At 48.6% G+C, this 22,161-nt stretch overlaps 1 protein-coding gene across 9 annotated transcripts in view; it reads right to left on the bottom strand.

Annotated features, from left to right (window-relative positions):
• Positions 1 to 379: 379 nt before the first annotated feature.
• RFFL (ring finger and FYVE like domain containing E3 ubiquitin protein ligase) overlaps positions 380 to 22,161 on the bottom strand; it is a 67,672-nt gene continuing 45,890 nt past the window's right edge. For 6 of the 9 annotated variants that reach the window (XM_033848265.2, XM_033848271.2, XM_033848270.2 and 3 more), the window contains exons 2-7: positions 19,060 to 19,247; positions 11,701 to 12,090; positions 7,971 to 8,054; positions 6,783 to 6,993; positions 5,545 to 5,568; positions 380 to 2,925 (exon numbers count right to left, since the gene is read on the bottom strand). In XM_033848265.2, the coding sequence (XP_033704156.2) occupies positions 2,744 to 2,925; positions 5,545 to 5,568; positions 6,783 to 6,993; positions 7,971 to 8,054; positions 11,701 to 12,090; positions 19,060 to 19,247 (1,079 nt within the window). In that variant the 3' untranslated portion in view covers positions 380 to 2,743. The remainder of the gene's footprint in view (positions 2,926 to 5,544; positions 5,569 to 6,782; positions 6,994 to 7,970; positions 8,055 to 11,700; positions 12,091 to 19,059; positions 19,248 to 22,161) is intronic. The other 3 variants (XM_033848267.2, XM_019945355.3, XM_019945358.3) reach the window with 3 other exon arrangements.

Consider the following 22,161-nt stretch of genomic DNA (forward strand, 5'->3'; position numbering starts at 1 on the left):
TCAGACAGGCATCTATACTGAAACTTTATTACAAAGTTATAAAGCAGAGCTCTGTAACAAAAAATACACATTTGGGGGCTTCCCTGGTGGCGCAGTGGTGGAGAGTCCGCCTGCCGATGCAGGGGACACGGGTTCGTGCCCCGGTCCGGGAAGATCCCACATGCCGCGGAGCGGCTGGGCCTGTGAGCCATGGCCGCTGAGCCTATGCGTCCGGAGCCTGTGCTCCGCAACGGGAGGGGCCACAACAGTGAGAGGCCCGCGTACCGCAAAAAAAAAAAAAAAAAAAAAAAAAAATACACATTTGGGTTTGCTCTTAACACCCAAGTAAGTCTGAGAAAATCTTAACATAAGCCACTTGAAATAACACATTCACATCCAAAAGATTTCAACAAATTTATACATTTTATATTGAGCACTAATTCCTGTACAGCTTATTCTTACTAGTTTGGATCCAGCTATTCCAATGTATTATGAACCAGTCAGCTGTCCATGTCTTTTAAAACAAGTCTCAACTGAAACCTCAGAACAGTCACAGCAAAAGCCATGGAATAATGGAAGAATTAGATGTTTCCATGATAATTAAGACCAAGGACCTATGAGGAGCAGGAGAGAATATTCAAGGATAAAAGTCAAGTTTTCTACCTAGGTTAGATAGTAACTGAAATGGGATCTTAGAATTCCCAACTTTTACTTGGTGTAGGAATAAAGAAGATACAAAAAAAGTGGGGGGAGGTGTTTGCCACCTTTTTTCCGTAAATGGAAACCACCAAAAGAGGTTAGAAGACTTCAAGGCAAGTTCTTTCTCCAAAATGAGTAAATGACATCAGTTCTAATTCTTACTGAGGTTACAGACCAACCATCAGGATATTATTAACTCATGTCTAAGAGGGAAGTTGGGAGGTAGGGAGAGGTAAGGCCTCAGCAGAGAAAGCAAGTTTTAAGTAGGGAGACAGCCAGCTTCTGCCCTGAAGTTATTGCTAGGTTGTAACTGAGCTGCATACATGTAGACCTGTTTCACAGTGGAATTGAGGAGTAGCTGAATCCTTTGTTAAACTGGTAGGCACTGTAAACTGTAGTATTTACTGTCCAGCAGAAAGATGAAAGACGATGTCTTTATAGGGAAATTTCTTGACTCCCCCAGTTCCTAGAAAGGCTGTAGCTCAGAATCAAATCACCCAGTATAATGTCAAGGTAAGTGGTCCAGTGTTCAGCTGACAACCACTTTAAAATTATTTCACTCCCCCAGAAGAGATTAGTGGTTGACAGAAAGCATTAAACATGTCTGTACCAATAAACAGGTCCTCTTAGAGGTTTCCCACTGCTTTCAAAGTCATGACTGGTTCTTCCAGTCTGAGAGATCTTGGCTGCATGGGGTGGGGGTGGGGGGACTGCCAAGGCCTTCGGGTGTTCAAGGGTTTGCATAGCTCGCCCAGTAGTGACGGCAGCACACACCACTCTTCTGATAGTACACAGTACGTACGCTTGTGCTTGGTTAAGCTTCTCCGGCAAACTTAAGCTCTTCCAGTGGTGAAAAGACACTAAGAGGGCTCGAGAACATCACCTGTTCGTTGCACGGCCCTTCCTAAAGGGCCTAGAGAATGCTTCTTCCTGACCTGCCCCTAAATCAGCAGGTTGAGAAAGGAAATGGGAGTAGGGAGTCCCCACCAACCTGGGGAACTAAGACTTCCAGCTGTCTGCTCAAGGGCTGAATCCAGCCTCGTTCAGTACCTTCTGATACCTCTTAGGTGCTCTGTCTTACATGCTCAGTCTCTGGGAGCTTCATGAGAAGTCTAGCTAGAGAAGCGTGAGGCTCTCTCTCTCTGTTCCTTCAGTGAGACCATGTTTAAAACCTCCATGGGAAAGAGGGATCTCACGCTCAGGGGAAAGTGGTTTAAGGCTGGCTGCTGGACAAGGCAAAGCCAAGCAGAAAGCCATTGCTTCCACCCAATGCTTTCCCTTTTCTCATAAACTAAAATTAAGGATGGCACAAAGTCAGGCCCCAAGAGAAGCAGCAGAGATGATCCACGCACCATCTCGCGCACAGAGACTGGAATTTCCCAGCAGTTTGAAAGCCAGATGCTTTGTTGACTGCCAAGGTCAGGTCAAGAGACTGATAGCTTCCAATCCCAGCACTTAAGGAAGCAACTCTTAATGACTTCAAATTTTTTCCATAGCATTTGTGTTTCATTTCTCGCCAGAAATGAGTTTACTGGGCCAAATTCTGTCCTAAGGAGGATCACTATTGGTCTGGGAAGCTAACATCTTTTTGGTCTGAAGAAACACATGGATTTTAGGTAATGTAGCAAGAGACTTTAGCAAAGGTCGGTTAAAGCACAGAAAGCCAGAGGGACCAGAAATGAATCCAGATGTGCTGGGGAAGAAGAGAGCCATTTCCACCAGGACTTCCGATGGGTGGAACAGAGACACGCAGTTCAGGGGGATGGGTGGGCTACAGGAGGAAGGGTGAAACTGTTTAGGTTCTCAGAGGAAGGGAGGAAGATACGGTCCAAATTCCAGAAAGTCCTCTCTTCATTAGTTACCATCATCACCCCAAGATCGCTGAAACAGGGACTTGCCTGTGCGATCTGTGCATGCCCAGAGGTGACACAGCATCTTGCTTGCCCTGGTCTTGGGAACACTGCAGATTTTCCTGTTAGGCTGCCCCCCTGCAAGCTGGCCAACTGTGGGCCCAGACACCTCGAGCTATGTCCCTGTAAGGCACTGAAGAAGCTGGTACAAGCCCTCAGGATCGGAAGACGTGCACGGCTCGGATCACGTACTGCCGGCAGATGGGACACTCGTTCATGCGCTTGCCACACTTGGTACAGGTGACCATGTGGCCGCACTCCAGCAGAACACAGTCGATGGGCGAGTCCATGCAGATCCGACACAGGTTCTCCTCCAGGCTGGATGGCACTGCTCCCCCTGGACACACACAGCAGAAAGGGGGTATAGAGGAAAGTAAGAAGACTGTCTAAGTGTACGGGGTTGGGGGACAGGGGGAGAACAGGCACACTGGGAAAAGCCCCCCCAAATCCACATACTTCACTCAAACTGAACTCCAAGAAAACTTTTCCCCAGTAGTTAATTTCACTTCTTTGTTTAATCTGCACCTCTATAGGTCAGGCTATAGATTTGAAGAGTCAAGTACTTGTAGACCAAAGACGTCCCCAGAACATGAGAACTAAATAAGGCAAAGTCCTCAAAGCTTAAAAGAAATAATTTTCAGACAACTGAGGCTGTAATACAGCCAGTGAGTGGCACTTAGGGACTTAATACTCTGAGGCAGAACATGATGAAAAGATAAAACTGGTTCAGAAAAGTTTAGATATAAATGGAGCTGTAATGAATGGCTCACTAAGGATCATGAGGCTTATATGTAAACATATCCCCAATTTAATAAAGCCAAGGATCACAGGAGCCCCTGGGCCATGCCACAGATGACCCCCAGGCTTCCTCTGAGGAGATGTCGTGGTGCAAGAACCCGGCAGAGATTATGGATCCCTCTTCTCTGCTCCCCACACACAGCTTTATTCATACTCTCATGACTGCTCATCACACTGCATGAGAATTTTTCAGTTTGCCTATTTGTCTCCCTGCTACACTATGGGCCCCTAAATTCAACAAATGCAATCAATTTCTATAATAATGTACGAAGCATCTGCTATGTGCTCTGAGGTCTGATTTTCATCTTTGAACCCCTGCAACCAGTCACATGGTAGGTGCTCTCTAAATGTCTGACAAATGAACATCTCCCAAGGGAATGATAACAGCCCACATTTATTGCAAGCTTACAGGTGCTAGCAGGGTCCTAAATGCTTTGCATGTTTTAACTCATTGGATCCTCACAAAAACTATGAAGCAGGTACTCTTGTTACTCATTTTATAGATGAGGCAACTGAGACCAAAGGGTTAAGTGGCTTGCCCAAGGGTTCAAATCCAGGCAGGCGGACTTCTGGGCAAGGGGCCTGAGGGCAGGGACTGCCAATAGAGTATTAACTGCTCAGTGCACAGTTCTCGACAAGGCTAACTGGCTTGTGCAAGTGGTAAGATACAGTGGGCATGACCAGCATCCTAGGTTAGCTGCAGGAACAGAAAAACCTTCACTTCCCCAAAGCCAACCATCCCCAGCATGTTTTAAATGGTAGCCTGAACCAGGTAGCTATAAACAGGCAACTGGCCCCATACCAGCCACCTCTACGGTTCCACAGGGAATTCTCTCACACTCCATTGCCTCTGCACTTTCTTTTCCTGTTCCCTGGACTATTCAAAAAGTCAAGAAGCACTTGAGGAAGGCTGGCTGTTAAGAGGTAGTGAAATCTATTTACCCCTTTGAGGAGCTGTTGGCCCTAACAGGGAAGGTTTGGAAACAACTGAACTATATAAATACCTAAGATCAGCTGGAGTAATTTATAGAATTTCATTACTGATTATTTCTATCAGGATTAACAAATTCATCAACTCAGTTGCCAGCATTCTTCCAAGGAATCAGAAAAAGAAAGACACCAAGTGGATTGGCCAGATCTTGGTATCAGATGAGGGAGTCAGTTTAGAACTCCAAATGATTTGGGGGAGTTCAACTCTTGAGAATTTATCAGCCAGAAGACTGTGCCCCATTCTGAACTGTATGATTGTGAGCTCTTCCCCAAGAAAGGATGTTCTCAGAGTAGTGCAGGGACCTGCAAAGCACTTTAAAACTTTTTCAGAAGACTCTCCAAATTTGTTATTTAGTAAAACAGCCATGTAGCCTTTAGGCTTTCAAAAAGGTCTAGCATGTTTTAGAATGATTTGGATCTGCAGTCAAGATTCCTGCAGTGTGTTCTGGAGGTGCCCAAAGGCCCAGTGGTGGTCTTTAACACATGGGTGAGTTTGTGGCAGCTGAGCGCCGATCTATCCCCAGAGCAGTTCTAACCACTACCCAGCCCTGTACAAACAAGGCTGTCAGGTCACCACCCTTTTTTTTTTTTTTTTTTTTGGCCACACCGCGAGGCATCTGGGATCTTCGTTCCCGACCCGGGATCGAACCTGCACCCCCTGCAGTGGAAGCTCAGAGTCCTAACCACTGGACCACCAGGGAAGTTCCCACCACTCTTTCTTTTTAGTTGGTACCAGAAGCTGAGAAACATCCCAAGTGATTTCCCTGAAGGTGTACACAGAAACCCTTCCCACTCAGACCAAAATGGAGTGAAAACTATAGGGGAGGGAGTGCCTTAGCCCCAGGAGTGTGGGAAATGCACCGGATGTGCCACATGCCACCACTTGCTTTGCTGAATATTTTACAAATGCTGGCTTCTGAGCTCTGACAACCCAGAGGCATGCAGATCAGGCTGCCCCTAGGTGTCCTGCCACTCTTGTCCCTTCACGGGGACAGGGATGAGAATTTCCAGAGATGCTGAAAAGCCTTGGTTCCCAGTGAATTCCCCCACACCCTCTCTGGACGCTGACATGAATTCTTAGACTGATAACAGGAATCACAGCTGAAGGAGGGGAAGGACAGAAGAGCTAAGAGCCTAAGCCTGTTCCCAAACAGGAACAACTACATACCGTTTTGGTCTTCAGCACCACATGCTGGAAAGGAAAGAGAAAGAAGGCGTCTGAATATGTGACGGCACGAGGAAAGTCTCCAGCCACCCTGCCTTCACTTCCGAACTCTGACTGCTCACCTGCTGGGAACCAGGCCGGCCAAGAGCCCAGACAGAACACCCGCCCTCCTCACTCCCCCTACATGCGGAGGACTCACACACAGCTCCTGCCGGGGTGTCTGGTCTAGTCTTAGAAAGAGAGATTCCACTGCTTTGCCATGAACAAAACTGCCAAGCAGGAAGGATACTGCATAAGCACAGTGTCCTTTTCTGATGCTTCTGAAGCCAGCACTAAGTCAAGAAAGGAGGAACAGTCTGATCCAGTCAGCCAGGGAGTCGGGATGCAGCCCCCCGGCGGAGCCATCTCCTAGTCCCAGGTCCTCGCCACTCTAGGGAGGTTCTGGGGACGATCCCAAAGGGGAGAGTCTGTGATCAGGTGACCAGTCAGATGTCCCCTAACTCTGACGAATCTGAGCTTCTGGGAGAGGAGAGCCCCAAATCCGACTTCAACCACTGTTAGCAGGCAAGGAGTCAAAACGACCTGCAGGACCAAATCAGCGGGGGAGGGGTTGTTGGGGGGCAGGGGGCGGGGGTAGGTTCTGGGTGAAGTCACTTCAGGAAATGCAGAGTTCCACACGGCTCAACTCCTCTCTCTTCTGCAGGACTTCTCTGCCTTTACTGTTCCATTATTCATCCACCATGAATCAGCAGCAGGGACATAAAGTTTCTTTTTTTTTTTTTTTCCAAACTCATCTGAGCACAGACCTTGATATTTTACTGGGCATCGCTGAAAATGCTACCATGCTTTGGGAAATGAACAGCCCAAGTGCAGGCAGGACACAGTGTTCTTGCACCGTGTGTGCAAAGAAGGAGTACTGGTAAAGGCAGTAGTCAGTATGGCAGGGGTGACGTGTGTGGGGAAAGGCCACGGACTTGGACCAGGAAATCCTCAGTTCAAATCTGGGCTCTACAATAAAAGGAAGACACTAATAACGCCTATTTCACAGGCTGCCCTGAGGAGTAAATACCCAATCCCAGCCCTCAACTCCAAAGGACAGCTATTATTAGAGGCTGCAGATGTGTAAGGTGACTCCTTCCTGGGCTAAAAGCAGGGAAATTTAGTCAGGTCGATGTCGACTCTCAAGAGAGACAGCAAACACTCTGGAACTCCGTGCAGCTGTCACCCAGGCGGCCCCTCACCCAGGTGCTGTAGCCCCTTCTGATCCTTGTACAGCCGCGTCACCCTCTCCATCAGCTCCCACTTCTCACAGCAGCCCTTGTAGTTGACGAAGTTGCGAGCCAGGATCTCTTTGAGCTGCCGCACGGTTAGACCTTCAATGTCCTCCAGGTCGGTCAGGTCAGACAGAGAGGCCCTCCGGCCTGGGACGAAGCTGTCCTCTGAGTCAACAGACTGCAAAGGCAAAGATGAGATCGGTGGGCTCAGCTCCCCCAACCCAGGCTCTCCCTCCCAGGACCCCAGAGCACTCATCACCCCGTGCTTTTGGTGACTGGCCTCAAGAGGAGTAGGAACAGGAGTAGTAGCTGGCACGGCGCCCTGCATCGCAAGAGAGACCGCGGTGTCTTCCCAACCCGAGCCCTGTGCTGAGGCGCAGCCGGCCCGACCCGCCCAGCAGCATGACCCAGTAGAAGGAGCTGCAGTCTGAGGCAGGTGGCCCTGGCTTTGAATCTGATTCCTCCGCCGATTAGTACTGAATAGTATCAGGCAAGTGGCTCACCTCTCGGAGCCCAACTGCCCCTCCATGAAGAAGAGGCAGCAGACCTGCCCCACAGGGTTGCTGTGATGACTAAACGCAGCAGCAGAAACTACTGAGAATGGTGTTGGTCCTTCTCCCCCGGAGACAGTTCTGCTTTCCCACGAAGGAGCCCACCTCCTGGTCAAGCATCCTCTCTATGCACCCGTGACAATAGCTCCACGGCCCCGATGGCTGTGCCCCCCTGTGCACTGGGCCCGCCACGGCTGAGGCCTGAACTCCCTCCCATCTTTCCTCCTGACTATCTGACTTCCTTCCCCTAACAATGGCTACTGTGTGCTAGAAGCAGAAGAAAAGAACAAGATTTGCACAGCGGCACCGGGAGCCTGCCCTCTGGCAGCTCTTAGAAAGTCAAGAGACTGGAAACTAATGGGCCATGTGGCTCCCCAGTCTCCACTGTGACTCACAACTCCACACGAACACACTGACAGCCACAAAGGTTAATCTGGAATGCTAACACTAAACTCCACCCCTGAAAACAGAATTTCAGAAGGACTATCATCACACACTGATTCTCCTCTCTCCACTTTGAGTCTGCCAAGAGGTTCCTAATAACATCCTAAGAACGCCAGTGAAAGAGCAAAGGCAAAGGCACAGACCCAAGCAGGGGCCCCACCTGCGTCTCATCCTCAGCACGTGCTCTGGCTGTGCTCTCCAGGTAGACGGGTTCCTCTTGGTCCTGAGACACATGGCCATTGGCCTGTGGGAAGAAAAAGGTGCCATCACATCCACAGAGATGTCCCAGGGATAGCATGGGCCTCTTGCCAGCTCACACCATATCCAAAACGCATTCCCATCTCCCCCGGAAATCTGGAGTCTCGCATAACAGCACTACAAAAGCCTGCTCTTTAACACTGACTTTGTCAGGCAGGGAAGCAATAGAAATAAATTTCAACTCTAGAACAAGATGCATTAATTCTGCCCACCACCAGGACGGCATTAACCGCCATTCACCGTCAATTTAGTCTGTTTGAACACTCCGAGTGAAAGGAAGATAACACGTCCACTCCTGTGAGGGACCGCTGTCAAGTTTTTTCCTGATACTGACCCCAAACTACCCTCCCGACAACTTCTGCCCACCGTCCCTGGTTCTGCCCCCAGACCAATGCCAACTATTTTCTTCCCAGCTGTTCATATCACAGCTTCCCTTCCTCCACACAAAATCTCCCCCACTTCCTCATCTGGCCTGGATGAGACAAAGTTTCCAGACCCTCACCACCCTACCCCTCTCTTCTGGCTAGCTGCTGCTCTCACATTCTAGAAATATGCTCCAACCAGCAGGGCACACTATTACTGAGAGCTGTCTTGAAACCTGGTCAAAAATTATTATTAGCCTGAGACTATTTAAGACAAACGCCTGTGCTTAAGAAGTTTCATTCTGCTTAGAATTCTAACTTCTCAAAAGGTTCCTCCTAGATACTCCTTCAGGTTTTGCCACAGAGTAGTCAGAACTGTGAGCCTCCTAATCCCATCACCACTGAAGCCACAAATCCCTTAACTAGATCCTCTTCACCCACTGCTCCCAACAGGCAAAGGGCCTGGTGTGAGCCCAGAGCAAAGAGGTGTCTGAGCTCACAGGCCTTTTCCACTGGTCTCAGTAAAAGAAACCAGTCACTCACTGCCTCTAGCCGCTCATCTCAGATTAGGATGCATAATACGGAGCTAATTAATAACAGGCAAGCGGACTTCCCTGGTGGCGCAGTGGTTGAGAGTCCGCCTGCCGATGCAGGGGACATGGGTTCGTGCCCCGGTCCGGGAAGATCCCACATGCCGCAGAGCGGCTGGGCCCGTGAGCCATGGCCACTGGGCCTGCACGTCCGGAGCCTGTGCTCCACAACGGGAGAGGCCACAACAGTGAGAGGCCCGCATACTGCAAAAAAAAAAAAAAAAAAAAAAAAAAAAGAACAGGCAAGCAACTACAGTGGCAATGAAGAGTAGAAATAACCATCACCACCAAAAATGCCAAGGGACGATACAACCCCACATATAGTACACATGTACGGAGATGCATCCAAAACAACGTCTAGTTTTCTCTTAGATTTACGTCGGTGTAGTACACACTGGCCTCCTGGTGTCACCTTGGAGTTACAAAAAGTCTTTCAGAGCCTAACCTCATCCTAAGTAGACAGCTTCTTGTATGTCCTTTCTTTTCCAGGAAAGAGAAACTAGATCTCATGCTGCAAAGTATGCTCCTGTCTTTTCAGTTTGCCCACTGGCTAAACCAAAATCTACAATGAATATGTGTGCACAGTTGTGCTTATTCCACACACTTTCTTCACCAGCAACTACTGCCAGGACATTAAAGGTACAGGAAAGGGCCCTGGTAGGGTGAATGGTATAAGCAGATTTGCATCCTGGGTGCAGTTCGCTGTAGAATCGTTGGGCAGCCACGCACAAGTTACTTTGCTTCCCCTGTTTTTCTGGCTGACAAAATGCAGACCTCACCAGAACAGGGGATGTGAGCTGACCTGAAGGCCCTCTGAAAACATCAGAGAAGTACCCAATGAGATCCGGTACACAGTGTCTCCTGTGGGTGCAGTCTGGAAACTTCTGATTAATGAAAGGAAGCTTAAAACCGACTCCTTTCATTGGAAAAGCCACCTGAAGGTTCTTGAGGGAAAAAAAAAATCCCTCAAGGCACTCTCCTGGCTCCCCATAAACACAGCGAAAACACTTAGTCAAGCAAAGGGAGGAAGTCAAAGCAGGAGCCCAAACCTGTCCAGCAGACAGAGCCAGAGCTGAGGGAAGAGTTAAACTCCAGAGCGCACTGGGGAGAAAGCAGGCTCAAGCCAACAAGGGAGCTGCTGAGTTTCCTGAAGGTAAAGCATGCTATCACAGTGGCCTTTATGCCTCAGTGCTCGTCAGAGCTGAATCAGGGGGCCCCATCCTGGCAAAGGAAGTGATCATAAACAAGAGGTAGCAGCCATCCACATCCTGTGTGGGAACTGACAACACTGGCACGTGCCTGCTCTAGGCGGCTCAAAGCCCTTTAGGCGTGAGATCACGCTAGTCTGTCCTCCCAACATCCTGGCAAGAGCAAACGTGGTCTGGATTACTAACCCCATTTCATTGTTATAGGCTCAAACCTCACCCAAACTGACCCAAGAGTCAGTGACAAACTGGATGTGGAAAACGGATTTCTTAGGTCCTAATCCTCCCACTATTGCCCAAGCCATGTAAGTAAAAGGCTCACTAAGGCACCTACGTATGTCTACGGGACGCCATCATGCCTTACACAACGGTGAGGTCCACCTGCATCACTCTAATCCAATAGTTGGTTTCTGCATCTACCTTCCCCCTTAGAGGGGCTTTCTCAGCACAGAAGCAATGTGTTACTCATTTCTGTACTTTTCATGCCTGGTTCATGTTTCAGTCGATGTGCTGCTCTGAGCTTACCATTCCCAGGCCCCACTAGGATGCTGGTAAGGCTGCTTACTGTTCAACAGCCCACCAACCACTGCCCCACCCAGACAGAGGCTGGCAAGAGAAGCAGCGCCCTTGTCCTAGTCACAGTGTTTCCCCACTCTCCCTTCCCTCTACATGTTCCTTTTCTTCCTTTGTGCCTTGTGACGGTCACTGAGGAACGGAGTTCCCCATCCGGCCAAGGAAGACCACAACAAAGGTGAGTAAGTAGGAGGGCAATTTGAACAGAACTAAACACAAAGAATACCAGTGAGTTTTCTCAAAATATTTCTGGAAAAATGAATTTTTAAAAACTCTCTAACTGGGATATGTATATATTAAAAACAAACAAAAGGCCTTCCCTGGTGGCACAGTGGTTGAGAGTCCACCTGCCAGTGCAGGGCACACAGGTTCGAGCCCTGGTCCAGGAGGATCCCACATGCCATGGAGCAGCTGGGCCCGTGAGCCATGGCCACTAAGCCTGCACTCTCTAGAGCCCGCAAGCCACAGCTGCTGAGCCCACACGCCACAACTACTGAGGCCCACGTGCCTGGAGCCTGTGCTCCGTGACGGGAGAGGCCACTGCAGTGAGAGGCCCGCGCACTGCGGTGAAGAGTAAGTAGCCCCCGCTCGCCTCAACTAGGGAAAGCCCGCACGCAGCAACGAAGACCCAACGCAGCCAAAAAAAAAAATGAATAAATAAAATAAAATAAAAAATTAAAACAAACAAACAAAAAACACAAACACCCAGTATCGTGCATCAATATCCCTGAAAAAAGCCAAAACGTGAGTTGGATGTCCAGAAAACATCATCCCTCATCAGTAAGCAGAAAGGCATCACATAATCCGGACACTTAACCTTGCCCCACTCCCACGGTACAGGCGGGAGAGGAAAACGAGCCCTCCAACTGGCAGAGATGGTGTGGCTGCAAATGGGCCCGTACCTGCTGCCGGTCCCGAGCCTGGGCTGGGGGTGAAGAAGGGAGGCCGGGTGAGGTAGGAGGTATCGTGCTGGTGTGAGGCTGGGTCAGGAAGGCCTGCTGCTCGGGGGAGTCCGGGGACAGGCTGGGGGCATGAGTCCTGCCCTCCTGGGAGATTACAGGCTGCTGGCCAAGCACCAAGAACACCAGCTCCTCTTTCTCCCGGCACATGTCGGTAGAGATGTCATGGAGGCTGAGATAGTCCCTCAGGTCCTTCACCTTCATCTTCATGAGCTCCTCCCGCTGAAAGGCTGTGGCTCGGAAACGCTGGCAGAGAAGGCAGAGGCGGGGCCCGCTCCCCACTTGGCTCGAACAGGCCACACAGAAATTCTTCTTACAGTCCAAGCAGGTCTGCTGCTTAGAGCAAGAGGCAGAGGAAACCACGTCAGACAGTGAGAACAAGACAGTGCGATGGGAGCTGGGCGAGACTCCCCCATCACTCTTACTTTTACTGAGCTCCTCCTCTCCCTGCGCGTGCAGGCTACCTTGCAGATTTCAGGGTAAGAGCCACTTGGAGGTGGCGCAGCCCCTGTAGGCATCATGTATTCACATACAGGACACTACGTGGAGTGTTCCGTCGGAGGCTTACTTTATTCATTTTACTGGTAGAGAAATGGAGGCTATTAATTAAGACTACCAGCTTCAGGATAAAAAAACCCCGCATTTTCATTGTCTCCCTCCTCCATTTCTTGTGGCGTCACCTTGGGGGTCTAACTCAGCCTCCCTGGGCCTCAGTTTCCTCATCTGTAAAGCAAGGCGATAACAGCAACTGCCTCATATGATTGTTGTAAAGTTAAGAGATAATGCATTTAGTATATCTGACACATGAGTCTTCAATAAGTTCAGTGTTTTAATTATTCTTGCTAGGAAATACAAGCCAATGATAAGAGTCAAGATTCAAATCCTGAACTATGATTCTTTCTACTTTATTGCTGAGATAAGAAAGCAAATGCATAAAGGTTATGGTGGTGACTGTTGTTACTATTAATGTTATTCATTAAATCATTGAGGGGCCACTATGTGCTAGAGCTAGATTTGGCTTGTCATTTAATTCTCAAAGCAACCCCGCAAAGTAGGTATCCGCGTACTTCCCTGTTTTACAGACCAAGCATCTGAGGCCTAGAGAGATTAAATCCCATCCTAAAGGGCAGGCAGTAAAGAGTAGAGCTGGGATTCTCACTCGAGGTCTGAGTTTGGTGCCCACAGTCATGCTCACATTGCCTAACTCAGCCCCAGGCGAGCCTACAGCTGGGCTGAGTCAAGGGCCTGGCTCTCCATCTCCCAACTGCCAACCCCGTGCCCCGTCTGCAGAGGCTGAGGCCCAGGCCCACCCCCACCCCAGGAAGGCCCACTCAGAGTGCTGGGAACTCAGTGGTGCCTGAGAGCCTACCCAGGACAAATATTTAGTCAGCTCCAGGAGGCCCTCTGGACGTGATTAGGGAGCTCTCATCTGTGAAAGTACAGGGTGTCTCAGATGGGCGACGAGAGCGCCTGGAAGGCAAGCTGGTACCGCCTGGCAGCAGCTCCTCCCAGGACAACAGACAACTCACAACTCATGACAACTCGCAGACAACACAACTCATGAAGGCTTGCTCAGCTCACAGGAAGCAAATCCTCGGCCTCTCGCCCCGCAGGCTGACCGAGCACGGTGACATCTGACTGAGGCCTGTTCCAGCCACCAGCAGGCCACATGCCACCAGACGGGTAATCCCTGGGCCCACGGGGCTGGTCCCGGAGGGCGCCCTCACTCATCCTTTAGAGAAATTAAAAACTTTTCATCCTGTGGTGACTTAAGTATTAACCTAAAGATTTCCGCTCCCTCTTTTCTAAGTATAGAAAGTTATTCAAGCTAACAAGAATGCCCAGGAGACTGAGATTCCCAGAGTCGAAATCACAGATACTCTTGTGTGGCACTGAAGTAAAAGTCTGCATAGCTGACGTCGTTATAGTTCGTTTTCTCTAAGTGTCATTCGTGCAGTAAAGGAAAACAAGCATAATGCTTCCATCGTTTTGACTAGTGATACTTAGAAGCTGGGGAAGGACACATATCAAGCTCCCTTATTCTCTACACAGTTATAACCAGACAATAAAATGTTCAGCGACTGACTGGAAAGGACGCATGGCTGCACTCGCTTCATAAGGGTTCTGGGACCAGTAGCCACTCAGGTAGAAACTGAATGTTTTTGGGTATTGGGGGTTCAGTCATATCTAAAGCTTTTCTGTTGGGCAATGAGATGTGCTTAGGATGACAGAGTGAAATGACGAGGCTTCCGTGTAGTAAAGCTGTAGGTCCTGACGTGGAACATTATTTAAGTCAATGCAGTTTGATAAGACCTAGCTTGACACAATTAAAAAGCCCCAAGTTGCTCAATCAGCCAGATCTAAACACCTCTCTTCTTCAAAGGTGTGCAGCGTATTGGATGCAAGATCAGAATGCAAAGGCAGCAACCAACCCAGCTTCTCCGTAACCCACAGCTCGCCAGGGATTCTCAAGTCCCGGCATTGGCATCTGAAACACACCCTAGGGGAAAGAGTAAGACAGCGCTCTCTTGAGGCTAAAACCTCAGTTTGCAGAGGCAGAAGAGAACAAAGGAGAAGGGAAAAGCAGCTGTCAACAAACGTGGGCAGAACAAGCAAGGGAAATACATATGTATAAATTCTAGCAAATGGTGCAAACTGACTCATGAGGTCGCATGAAAGATGACCTAGGGGAGCCGACGAGCCTGCACAAATGCCAGGAACACAGGCAAACACCAGCATTGGGAGGCTGGCAGGGGCACCCGCCTTTGCCAATCCACCCTTCCTTGTTCTACCCTCTCCCCAGCCTCGTTCCCTGGCACAGGGCGGGCCCACTTTCTCAGCCCACCAGCCCCTCCTCCTAGCCATCCTGCCCATAAGCATCCCCTCCTGCAGCCCACCGGGAGGAAAGGGGCAGCCCGAGGCATGACACACTAGGATTAAGTCCTAGCTGGTCACGTCCCAGCTAAGGGAACTTGTGCAAAACAGATAACCTCCCAGAGCGTCAGATTCTCACCTGTAAAGTCGGAAGCTCAGCCTACCTCCAAGGACTACTCAAGTACTACATGAGCTAAGGCACAGCAAACCTCAGCGTGCGGTGGGCGCGCAACGCACTTAAAGGTAACACCGTCACCTCCTTTTCCCTTTCCCCCGTGCCTCATCTCTGACGCGGGCCAGTACCTAGGAGCCACCCCCTTTCTACTCTGAGATTTGAGTTTCTCTTCTACGTTCCCAAGTACAACCTCCCTGCCAGACCACCTCCCCAGCCTCCTGCTCAACCTGGTCAGCTCAAGAGGCTGGGCGCCAAACTCCCTCCAAAATAGGCAGGGCTGCTGCTAGACCATATGTAGGTGTTACCAATACAGATGGGATATGAGGCTTGTGGCAAATCCCAGCCTGCCATTTCTCTCTGAGACTGGAAACTCTGGGAAGGCAGGGCTCCATCTTTCTTACTACGTCCTCTCTACGAAGTCCTTAGTGCTCTCTGGACTTTGTACCCAATGAGCAGTCGGAAAATACTGACCTCGATGAAGAAAGGAAAAAGAGACAGTAGGATCCATGTAATCACGTCAATTCAAACACTTCTAGAAAAGACATTTTAAAAGCTTGCAGCTGTTAAATGCCAAACCCTTAAGATAAGATGCTGATCCACTTAAGCATGAAATTACAAGTGCAAAGTTCTCATAGGAGAAAACATCCTTAATATTCACAAAATTAATCCATCCCTTTGTGGCAAGAAAACATTGTACCAATAACCATCTTTTACCTTCCAGACTGGAACTTTCTTTCCCCCCACAAAAGTTCTTCTTGCTACAGAAGCTTTCTTTTTGTCTCCTTGTGTGGCTGCGTATTTGCCCCCATCTTCCTGTCAGACTACAAGCTCCCTATTAAGGAGGACTGACATTCTTCATCTCTGCCTGCCTAGCCCACGCAATATCTGACACACAGTAGATACTGAATAATATATTTTCCACTGAACCACTGAATAAAAAAAAAAAAATCCTTATTTTAATCACTGTCAGGCTCCTAGGCACCCAGACCGATTCTCTGCCTTCTTTAGTTTGACCTCCTCCTCCGTTTCATCTGTCTTCAACAGCTGTGTGCCCTTGTATCTTAGTAGCTAAAGTACCTGTTGTATCTGAGTCTCAAATTTTTCATCTGTAAAATGGGTTAACAACCACTTCTTCACAAGGTCTGGCACAAAGAGCTGCTCACTAAATGGAAGCTACCTCGATCAATCTCGGCCTCCACCCTACACCAGGCTCTGGGAACTTCCCGCCAGGTGTGCAAGAGCTTCCTAAGTGCTACTCCTATGGCTCCATCGAATTACCCTCCTCACGAAGCCACGTCTGCTCCCTGAAATGGGATCAATCAGGTTGCTGCTTTGTTCAAACTCCTTCTGATGCTTCCTTGTTGTCTGGTGGCGATAGACTCCTTACCATGGCAGTCATGGCCCTTTACCACCTGATCCCAACCCTGCTGCCCTAACTTCCCTGGCCAAACAGGCACTCTGGCCAAACAGGCCACTCACAGTTCCCAAGTCCACCTTGAACTTGCTCCACATCTGGTGCTTTTACCTCAGCCACTGCTTTGCAAATCAACAAACTTTCCTTCATCCGGCTAGAATTATCAATTTACCAACAATGCCTGATGCCCTAGTACTTAACTTACGCAACTGACTATTATTAGTTCTTTGTAAATGTGGGCCTCCTCGACCAGACAGTAAGCTCCCTAAGGGAAAGACCTATGTCTTAGTATTCTCTCCACAAAACTGTAAGCTCCAGCTACTAGCATGCTGCTGGGACAGAATCGGCCCTCAGTGAAAATCTTCAGCATGGAAATGTCAGCCATAAAGTGATGAAAATAGAAATTCTCTGGTCTACTTCCTCTTTTTCAAACCGCTCTCAACTCAGCAGTCATTCGTTCATTCATTCATTTATTTCTAAAATTTTATTGCCTACCTACCACGTGTCAGTCACTGTTCTAGATACTGGGGAAAAGTTGTGAACAAAATTGACAAAATCCCTTATCCTATGTACCATCTGAGAAGACAGGCAATCCACAAACACATGTATGTTGGGTGGTGATAACCACTATAAGGAAAATAAAGCATCTTCCCACCCTGACCCAACCATCATTCTCCTTTCTCTGGGGGCGGTTTCTTTGTTCATTCACGTTCTCTCTTCAGGCTGAGCAATGTTAAGAACTCGCTAGATCCCCTGGTTCTCTCAAGTTTCCAATGTGCTCGACATGCTTATCCTGAGCCTGGATCACCACCATCGTCCTCTCTGCGCTTTCTCTCCATTTCCACTCCAGAGGATAACTGACTTTAAAAAAAAAGGGGGGAGGGTGGTTTCAAACAAACCTATTGCAAATTCATGCTGCTTCCTTTATTTGTTTATTTCTTAATTAATTTTGGGGGGGGGCGCTCCACACGGCTTGCGGGATCTTAGTTCCCTGACCAGGGATTGAACCCACAGCCTCGGCAGTGAAAGTGACACCTGGACCGCCAGGGAATTCCCCATGCTGCCTCATTTAAACGAGGGTTTTCCCTATTCCTTTCTTGCCAATTACTCTGCCACTTCAGCTGGTTGTTCCTAGCATTTCTCACAATGTAACAATGAAAACAGCACGAGCTTTGACATCCAACAGACTATTGATGCACTTGAGGAGTCCCTGAAACTACTACCTTAGATAAAGGGAACAATTTCTTCATCTGTAAAATGGGAACAAATGATAGTAATACACACATCATAGGCTGCTGTAAGGTTTCAGTGAGACAACGCATCTGAAATGCCAGGCTCAGTGCCAGGCACATGACCAGGACCCGACAGCCCTCCTTCCATCTCATCTCAGACCCTAACTCCACCCCACCGTCTCCACCACCGACAGCACTGAGGCCACGTGGCCCCGAGTTCCTCCTACTCACCACTTCAGTCTCCATCATGGACTGAACCTTTCAGCCTACGTATAAAAGGAGAGGCACCCCTGCCCACCGAGCCACAGTCCCCTGGCCTGCAGGAGCCTCTCTGGTTGAGTTCTCAGTGACTGGGGTAGCCAAGCAAACCACAACAAAGCTTGGCTACGTGCCCACCTTCCCCGCACTGCACTGAGGTGTAGGCAAAATACAACCTACAAGGCAAAATGCCAATTCTCCATCGTCTTACAGTTACAAAGGGGTGGCTGGTCAACACTTTGAGCTGCAGAAATTCTGACATGCTGACTGTCTTCTGGGAGAAAGCTTGAGAGTCAAAGACCTATGTTTGAATCCTGGCTCTGCCATTTAATAACCAGGTGATCTTGGGGCGCTACTTAAGTAGAGGGGAAAGAATGAGTATTTTAATGTCTCCAATGCTGTCAGGAACTTGACAGTTTCCTTTTTACCTGTTAAACTTTAAGCCTTAGTTTCTCATATGTAAAGTGGGAGTGTAGGGACCCTAAAACCTACATCATAGAGTTACTGTGAGGATTAAATGAAACAAAAACTCTATAAATTGCTTAAAATAGTCCCTGGCATACAGAAGGTGGTTTAGAAAGTATTTTTTCCTCTCAAATTTCTCATTATCATCATTTAAACGTCACATTCTAGGCTGCAAACCTCTCATTCTGCAGAAGAAGACAGATGCAGCAGTTCTCTGGGTCAGGGCTCACCTTCGGCCCCAGGCGTGCTTACCACAGACAGAGGGATGGCCCTCACCCGTACACCATGGCCCAGCCAGTGATTTTACCTCCTGCTCACTAATCTGGAAAACACGGCTACCATGCATTTCAAATGAAATGGCAACAGTAAATAAGCTCCAGTCTTCATCTTGTTAGGGTCCTGACGTACCTGAGATGTCCTTGACACTGTTTTCAATAAAAAGAACAAGTTCACCTGCAGCCAGGCTTTTTATGACGGCAACTAATGAAGGAAATAACAGCAAGTGCCTGCTGCACCCCAAGCATCGCACCGGGCACCCTTCGCAGCTTAGCGCATTTTATTCCCACAACATTGCGAGATGTTGACTTGGGTACAATTATTATATCCCTGCTTCATAGACGGAGAAGATGAATCTCAAGACAGGTTAAGTCATACAGCTAGGAAGTTGCCTAGCTGCTATCAGAATTCAGATCTAGCTGGCTCCAAATCTACGCCAAGATGTGTTGTTTTTGCTTGGTTAGTTTTAATACCTTTGTGAAAGGACAGGTCTGGGTTGCCAGCTTTGCACAGGCAAAGGCCAGGGGCAGGCACCATGGAAGGGTCAGCAGACTTGCCTGAAGGCCTGAGGCTACAGCGACCGAGCAGGCCGAGAGGTCGACACTCACCTTCCTGGTCATGCTTGCGAAGTGGGCCCCGCAGGCCTTGCAGTTTGGTTCCGAGCCCGTGGGGGAAGGGAAGGAGCTGTACCCAGGGTTGGAATAGGCCTGCGTCCTGGCTCCCTGGGGTGGTGGGGCCTCCTCAGGCTGTCCATCCAGGCAGAACCAGTTGCAGCAGGTCGCCCACATGATAAAATCTGGCACGAGGGAGAAGGGGGTAAAGGTCAGAGTTAAGACACAGCTTGACGGCGTCCCCATTCCTGAGGGCACAGGTGAGCAGTGACATCAGTCCACACCTCCCATCACAGTCAAGGTGAGGATGGGCTTTCGGGGGCCACCGGACTTCCTACTGCCTCCTGCACCACACCCGCTGCCGTTACAGGAAAGGTGCGCACAGACGCCTGATCTGCAGGACAGGCCGGCAAAGGCAGCAGAGCTGGCACGCTACCTTTGAAAGGTTGCTGATGCCTGTTCGGGTTTAATCTGAGAGCTTTACTTCAAATAAAATCTTTTGTCTGGGGCTTCCCTGGTGGCACAGTGGTTGAGAGTCCGCCTGCCGATACAGGGATCACGGGTTCGTGCCCCGATCCGGGAGGATCCCGCATGCCGCGGAGTGGCTGGGCCTGTGAGCCATGGCCGCTGAGCCTGTGCGTCCCGAGCCTGTGCTCCGCAGCGGGAGAGGCCACAACAATGAGAGGCCCATGTACCACACAATAAATAAATAAATAAATATATATATATATAAAAAAAAAAATCTTTTGTCTTAGCAATTACAAGTGGCCTAACAGCCATTTTATTCAGGAACATGACCTTGCCCCTAGAGCTCAGACAGATAGAGCTCTATCATACACACGTGTACAGTTCCACACTCACATTGACCATGGGGCAGAAGGATCATTACTTCCTTTATTTAGATGAGGCGACCCAGGCTCAAAGGAATCAAGGTCACACAACTAATATATACAGAACGGAGATTCCGAAAACCCAGCTCTTCTGACTCTAAACCTAACATTCTCTTCCCTATACTACGTTGCCCCCTGGTTTCCCCTCCCACCAGCCAGCAGAACTTACGTACAGCTCTTACATTTGTACGTCCGACCCTACATCAACGTCTACCACGGCACCTGTAATAGTTATGCTTTTTTTCTACCACTAAACCATACATTCCTTGAGGGCAGGGACCACTTCTTATTCGTGTCTGTTCTGTACTCAGCAGTGTCGTGCACACAGCAGATGCTCCACAAATGTTTGCTTCCTTGCTGAATCAGTGCCTCTGCGGGCTTATTAAGAAGTTTTGGGTTATTACTTCCATTTTACATATCAAATACAGGAATTAGGGGCTGGGGGGTTGATGATTTTTTGAGATCACAGAACAAAGAGGATCCAATCTCTCAAATGTCAGAATAAACTAAACATTGCAAGGGGGTCCACTAAAATGCCAAGCGCTGCTTTAATAAAGTAAAATGTGCTTTTCTCAGTAGACCAAGGTAGTCAGGATGGAAACTGTAAGCCTGAACTCTGCTTACAGAGATAACGAATGAAACATGTCATGTTTTAACAATCAGTTCACACAAAAGAATCGTACTTTCTGCTCTGCCTTCTGACTCACTGAATGTGCCTTTGTTAGATAAGAGTTCAAAGACGTAGTAAGCTGGAAGGAACTAAGACACCAACGGGTTCCACCTTGGTTATTTTTTAGAGGAAAAGAAAGAGGCCCAGCAGGAGGAAGGAACTTCCTGGTTCACCCAGCTATAACCTTTGGCCTCGTGATTACTCCAGGGCTTTTCCGGCTTCCCAACACCGCCTCCAATAATACATGCATTCACTTTTGCAGGCATGTCCGATTAATACCTGTCTCACCCAGTGGCCTATGACCCCCATGAGAGCAGGGACCATGACAGTCATACAGTGCCCAGCAGATGGGTGGCTCAACAAGTACTACTGAATGAATGAATCACATACAATATTTAAAGATTAACTAACCACACATTCGTTCCATTTCCTTCACATCAAAAACATTTCTCTCTGACTCACTATGACTTGTCTGAAGATTCTCAATTCCCAGAAAACAGGGACTTAATCTGCCTTACGAATTCACAAGGAATAATGAAGCCCAGAGCAGTAAAATAACTGAGTTATTTGTTGGCAAGAGACTGCAGGCAACAGCAGAGTAGTAGCCCTCTGAAAGAGGAAGATTGTAACTCTTTAAATCACCTGTTGATGGAAGCATCTGAAACAGTGTGTAATAATACAAAGATCAGAGGATCTGGAATCTGAAGACCTGGGCTGTTACCTACCTCTAACAAGTCATAGCCTTTCTGTACTTCATTTTTCTCATCTGAGATTCTCCAGGCTGTAGAGCACTAAATAAACCTTAGTTGTTGCTACTAGCATTATAACAATGCTTTCACTGCAATTTCTCTGAGACAGCACAGGTAAAAAGTAAACCTAAAGATTTCACAACTACCATTTGGCTTCCTGGGCTTGTCCCAAACATGGACAGATAGATCTTTGACAGAATCAGCAGGATGCATCAATTAACTGAATGAGGTCAGGGGAAGGGGAACAGCAGAGCAGCCTTGAGACAATGCTGTGGGTGGTTCACTAACCTGTCAAATCCTCCACTCATTCATGCATGCAGCCCTTAGAGGAGCCAATGCCTTGCTGTGTCTCCAGTGCTAGGTGAGTATGGTCGATTACCTAAGTTCATGGTCTAGTAGGGGAACTAGAAATGTAAAACCAAAAATTGAAATTTCAGGGTGATCAGTGCTTTAACGGAGGTTTGTGCAGTGTAAGGGGGGTTACAAAGATGGGAACAATGATCAGCTCCTCAGGGATGGAGGAGTGACCAGGGAAGACATATCCTATTGAGACAGGCTGGGACCCCGGGACCCTTTGCGGCAATGCTTCACCCAGACAAACGTCTCCTGGAGCAACAAAATACAAATAAACTATAAGGTACTAAAAATAACTACGTGCATGCACTGGGGCAAATTATGGACAACAAGATACAAAAAGACCAAAAACCCAACTGCCACTTCTAAAGAGCCAGGAGCAAAGGCAGGGAGCAAAAGCAGGGCACTGTGCATGCCCCCTGCACACACCACCGCC

The sequence above is a fragment of the Tursiops truncatus genome, chromosome 20 (assembly GCF_011762595.2).
Source record: "Tursiops truncatus isolate mTurTru1 chromosome 20, mTurTru1.mat.Y, whole genome shotgun sequence".
Classification (NCBI taxonomy): Eukaryota; Metazoa; Chordata; class Mammalia; order Artiodactyla; family Delphinidae; genus Tursiops; species Tursiops truncatus.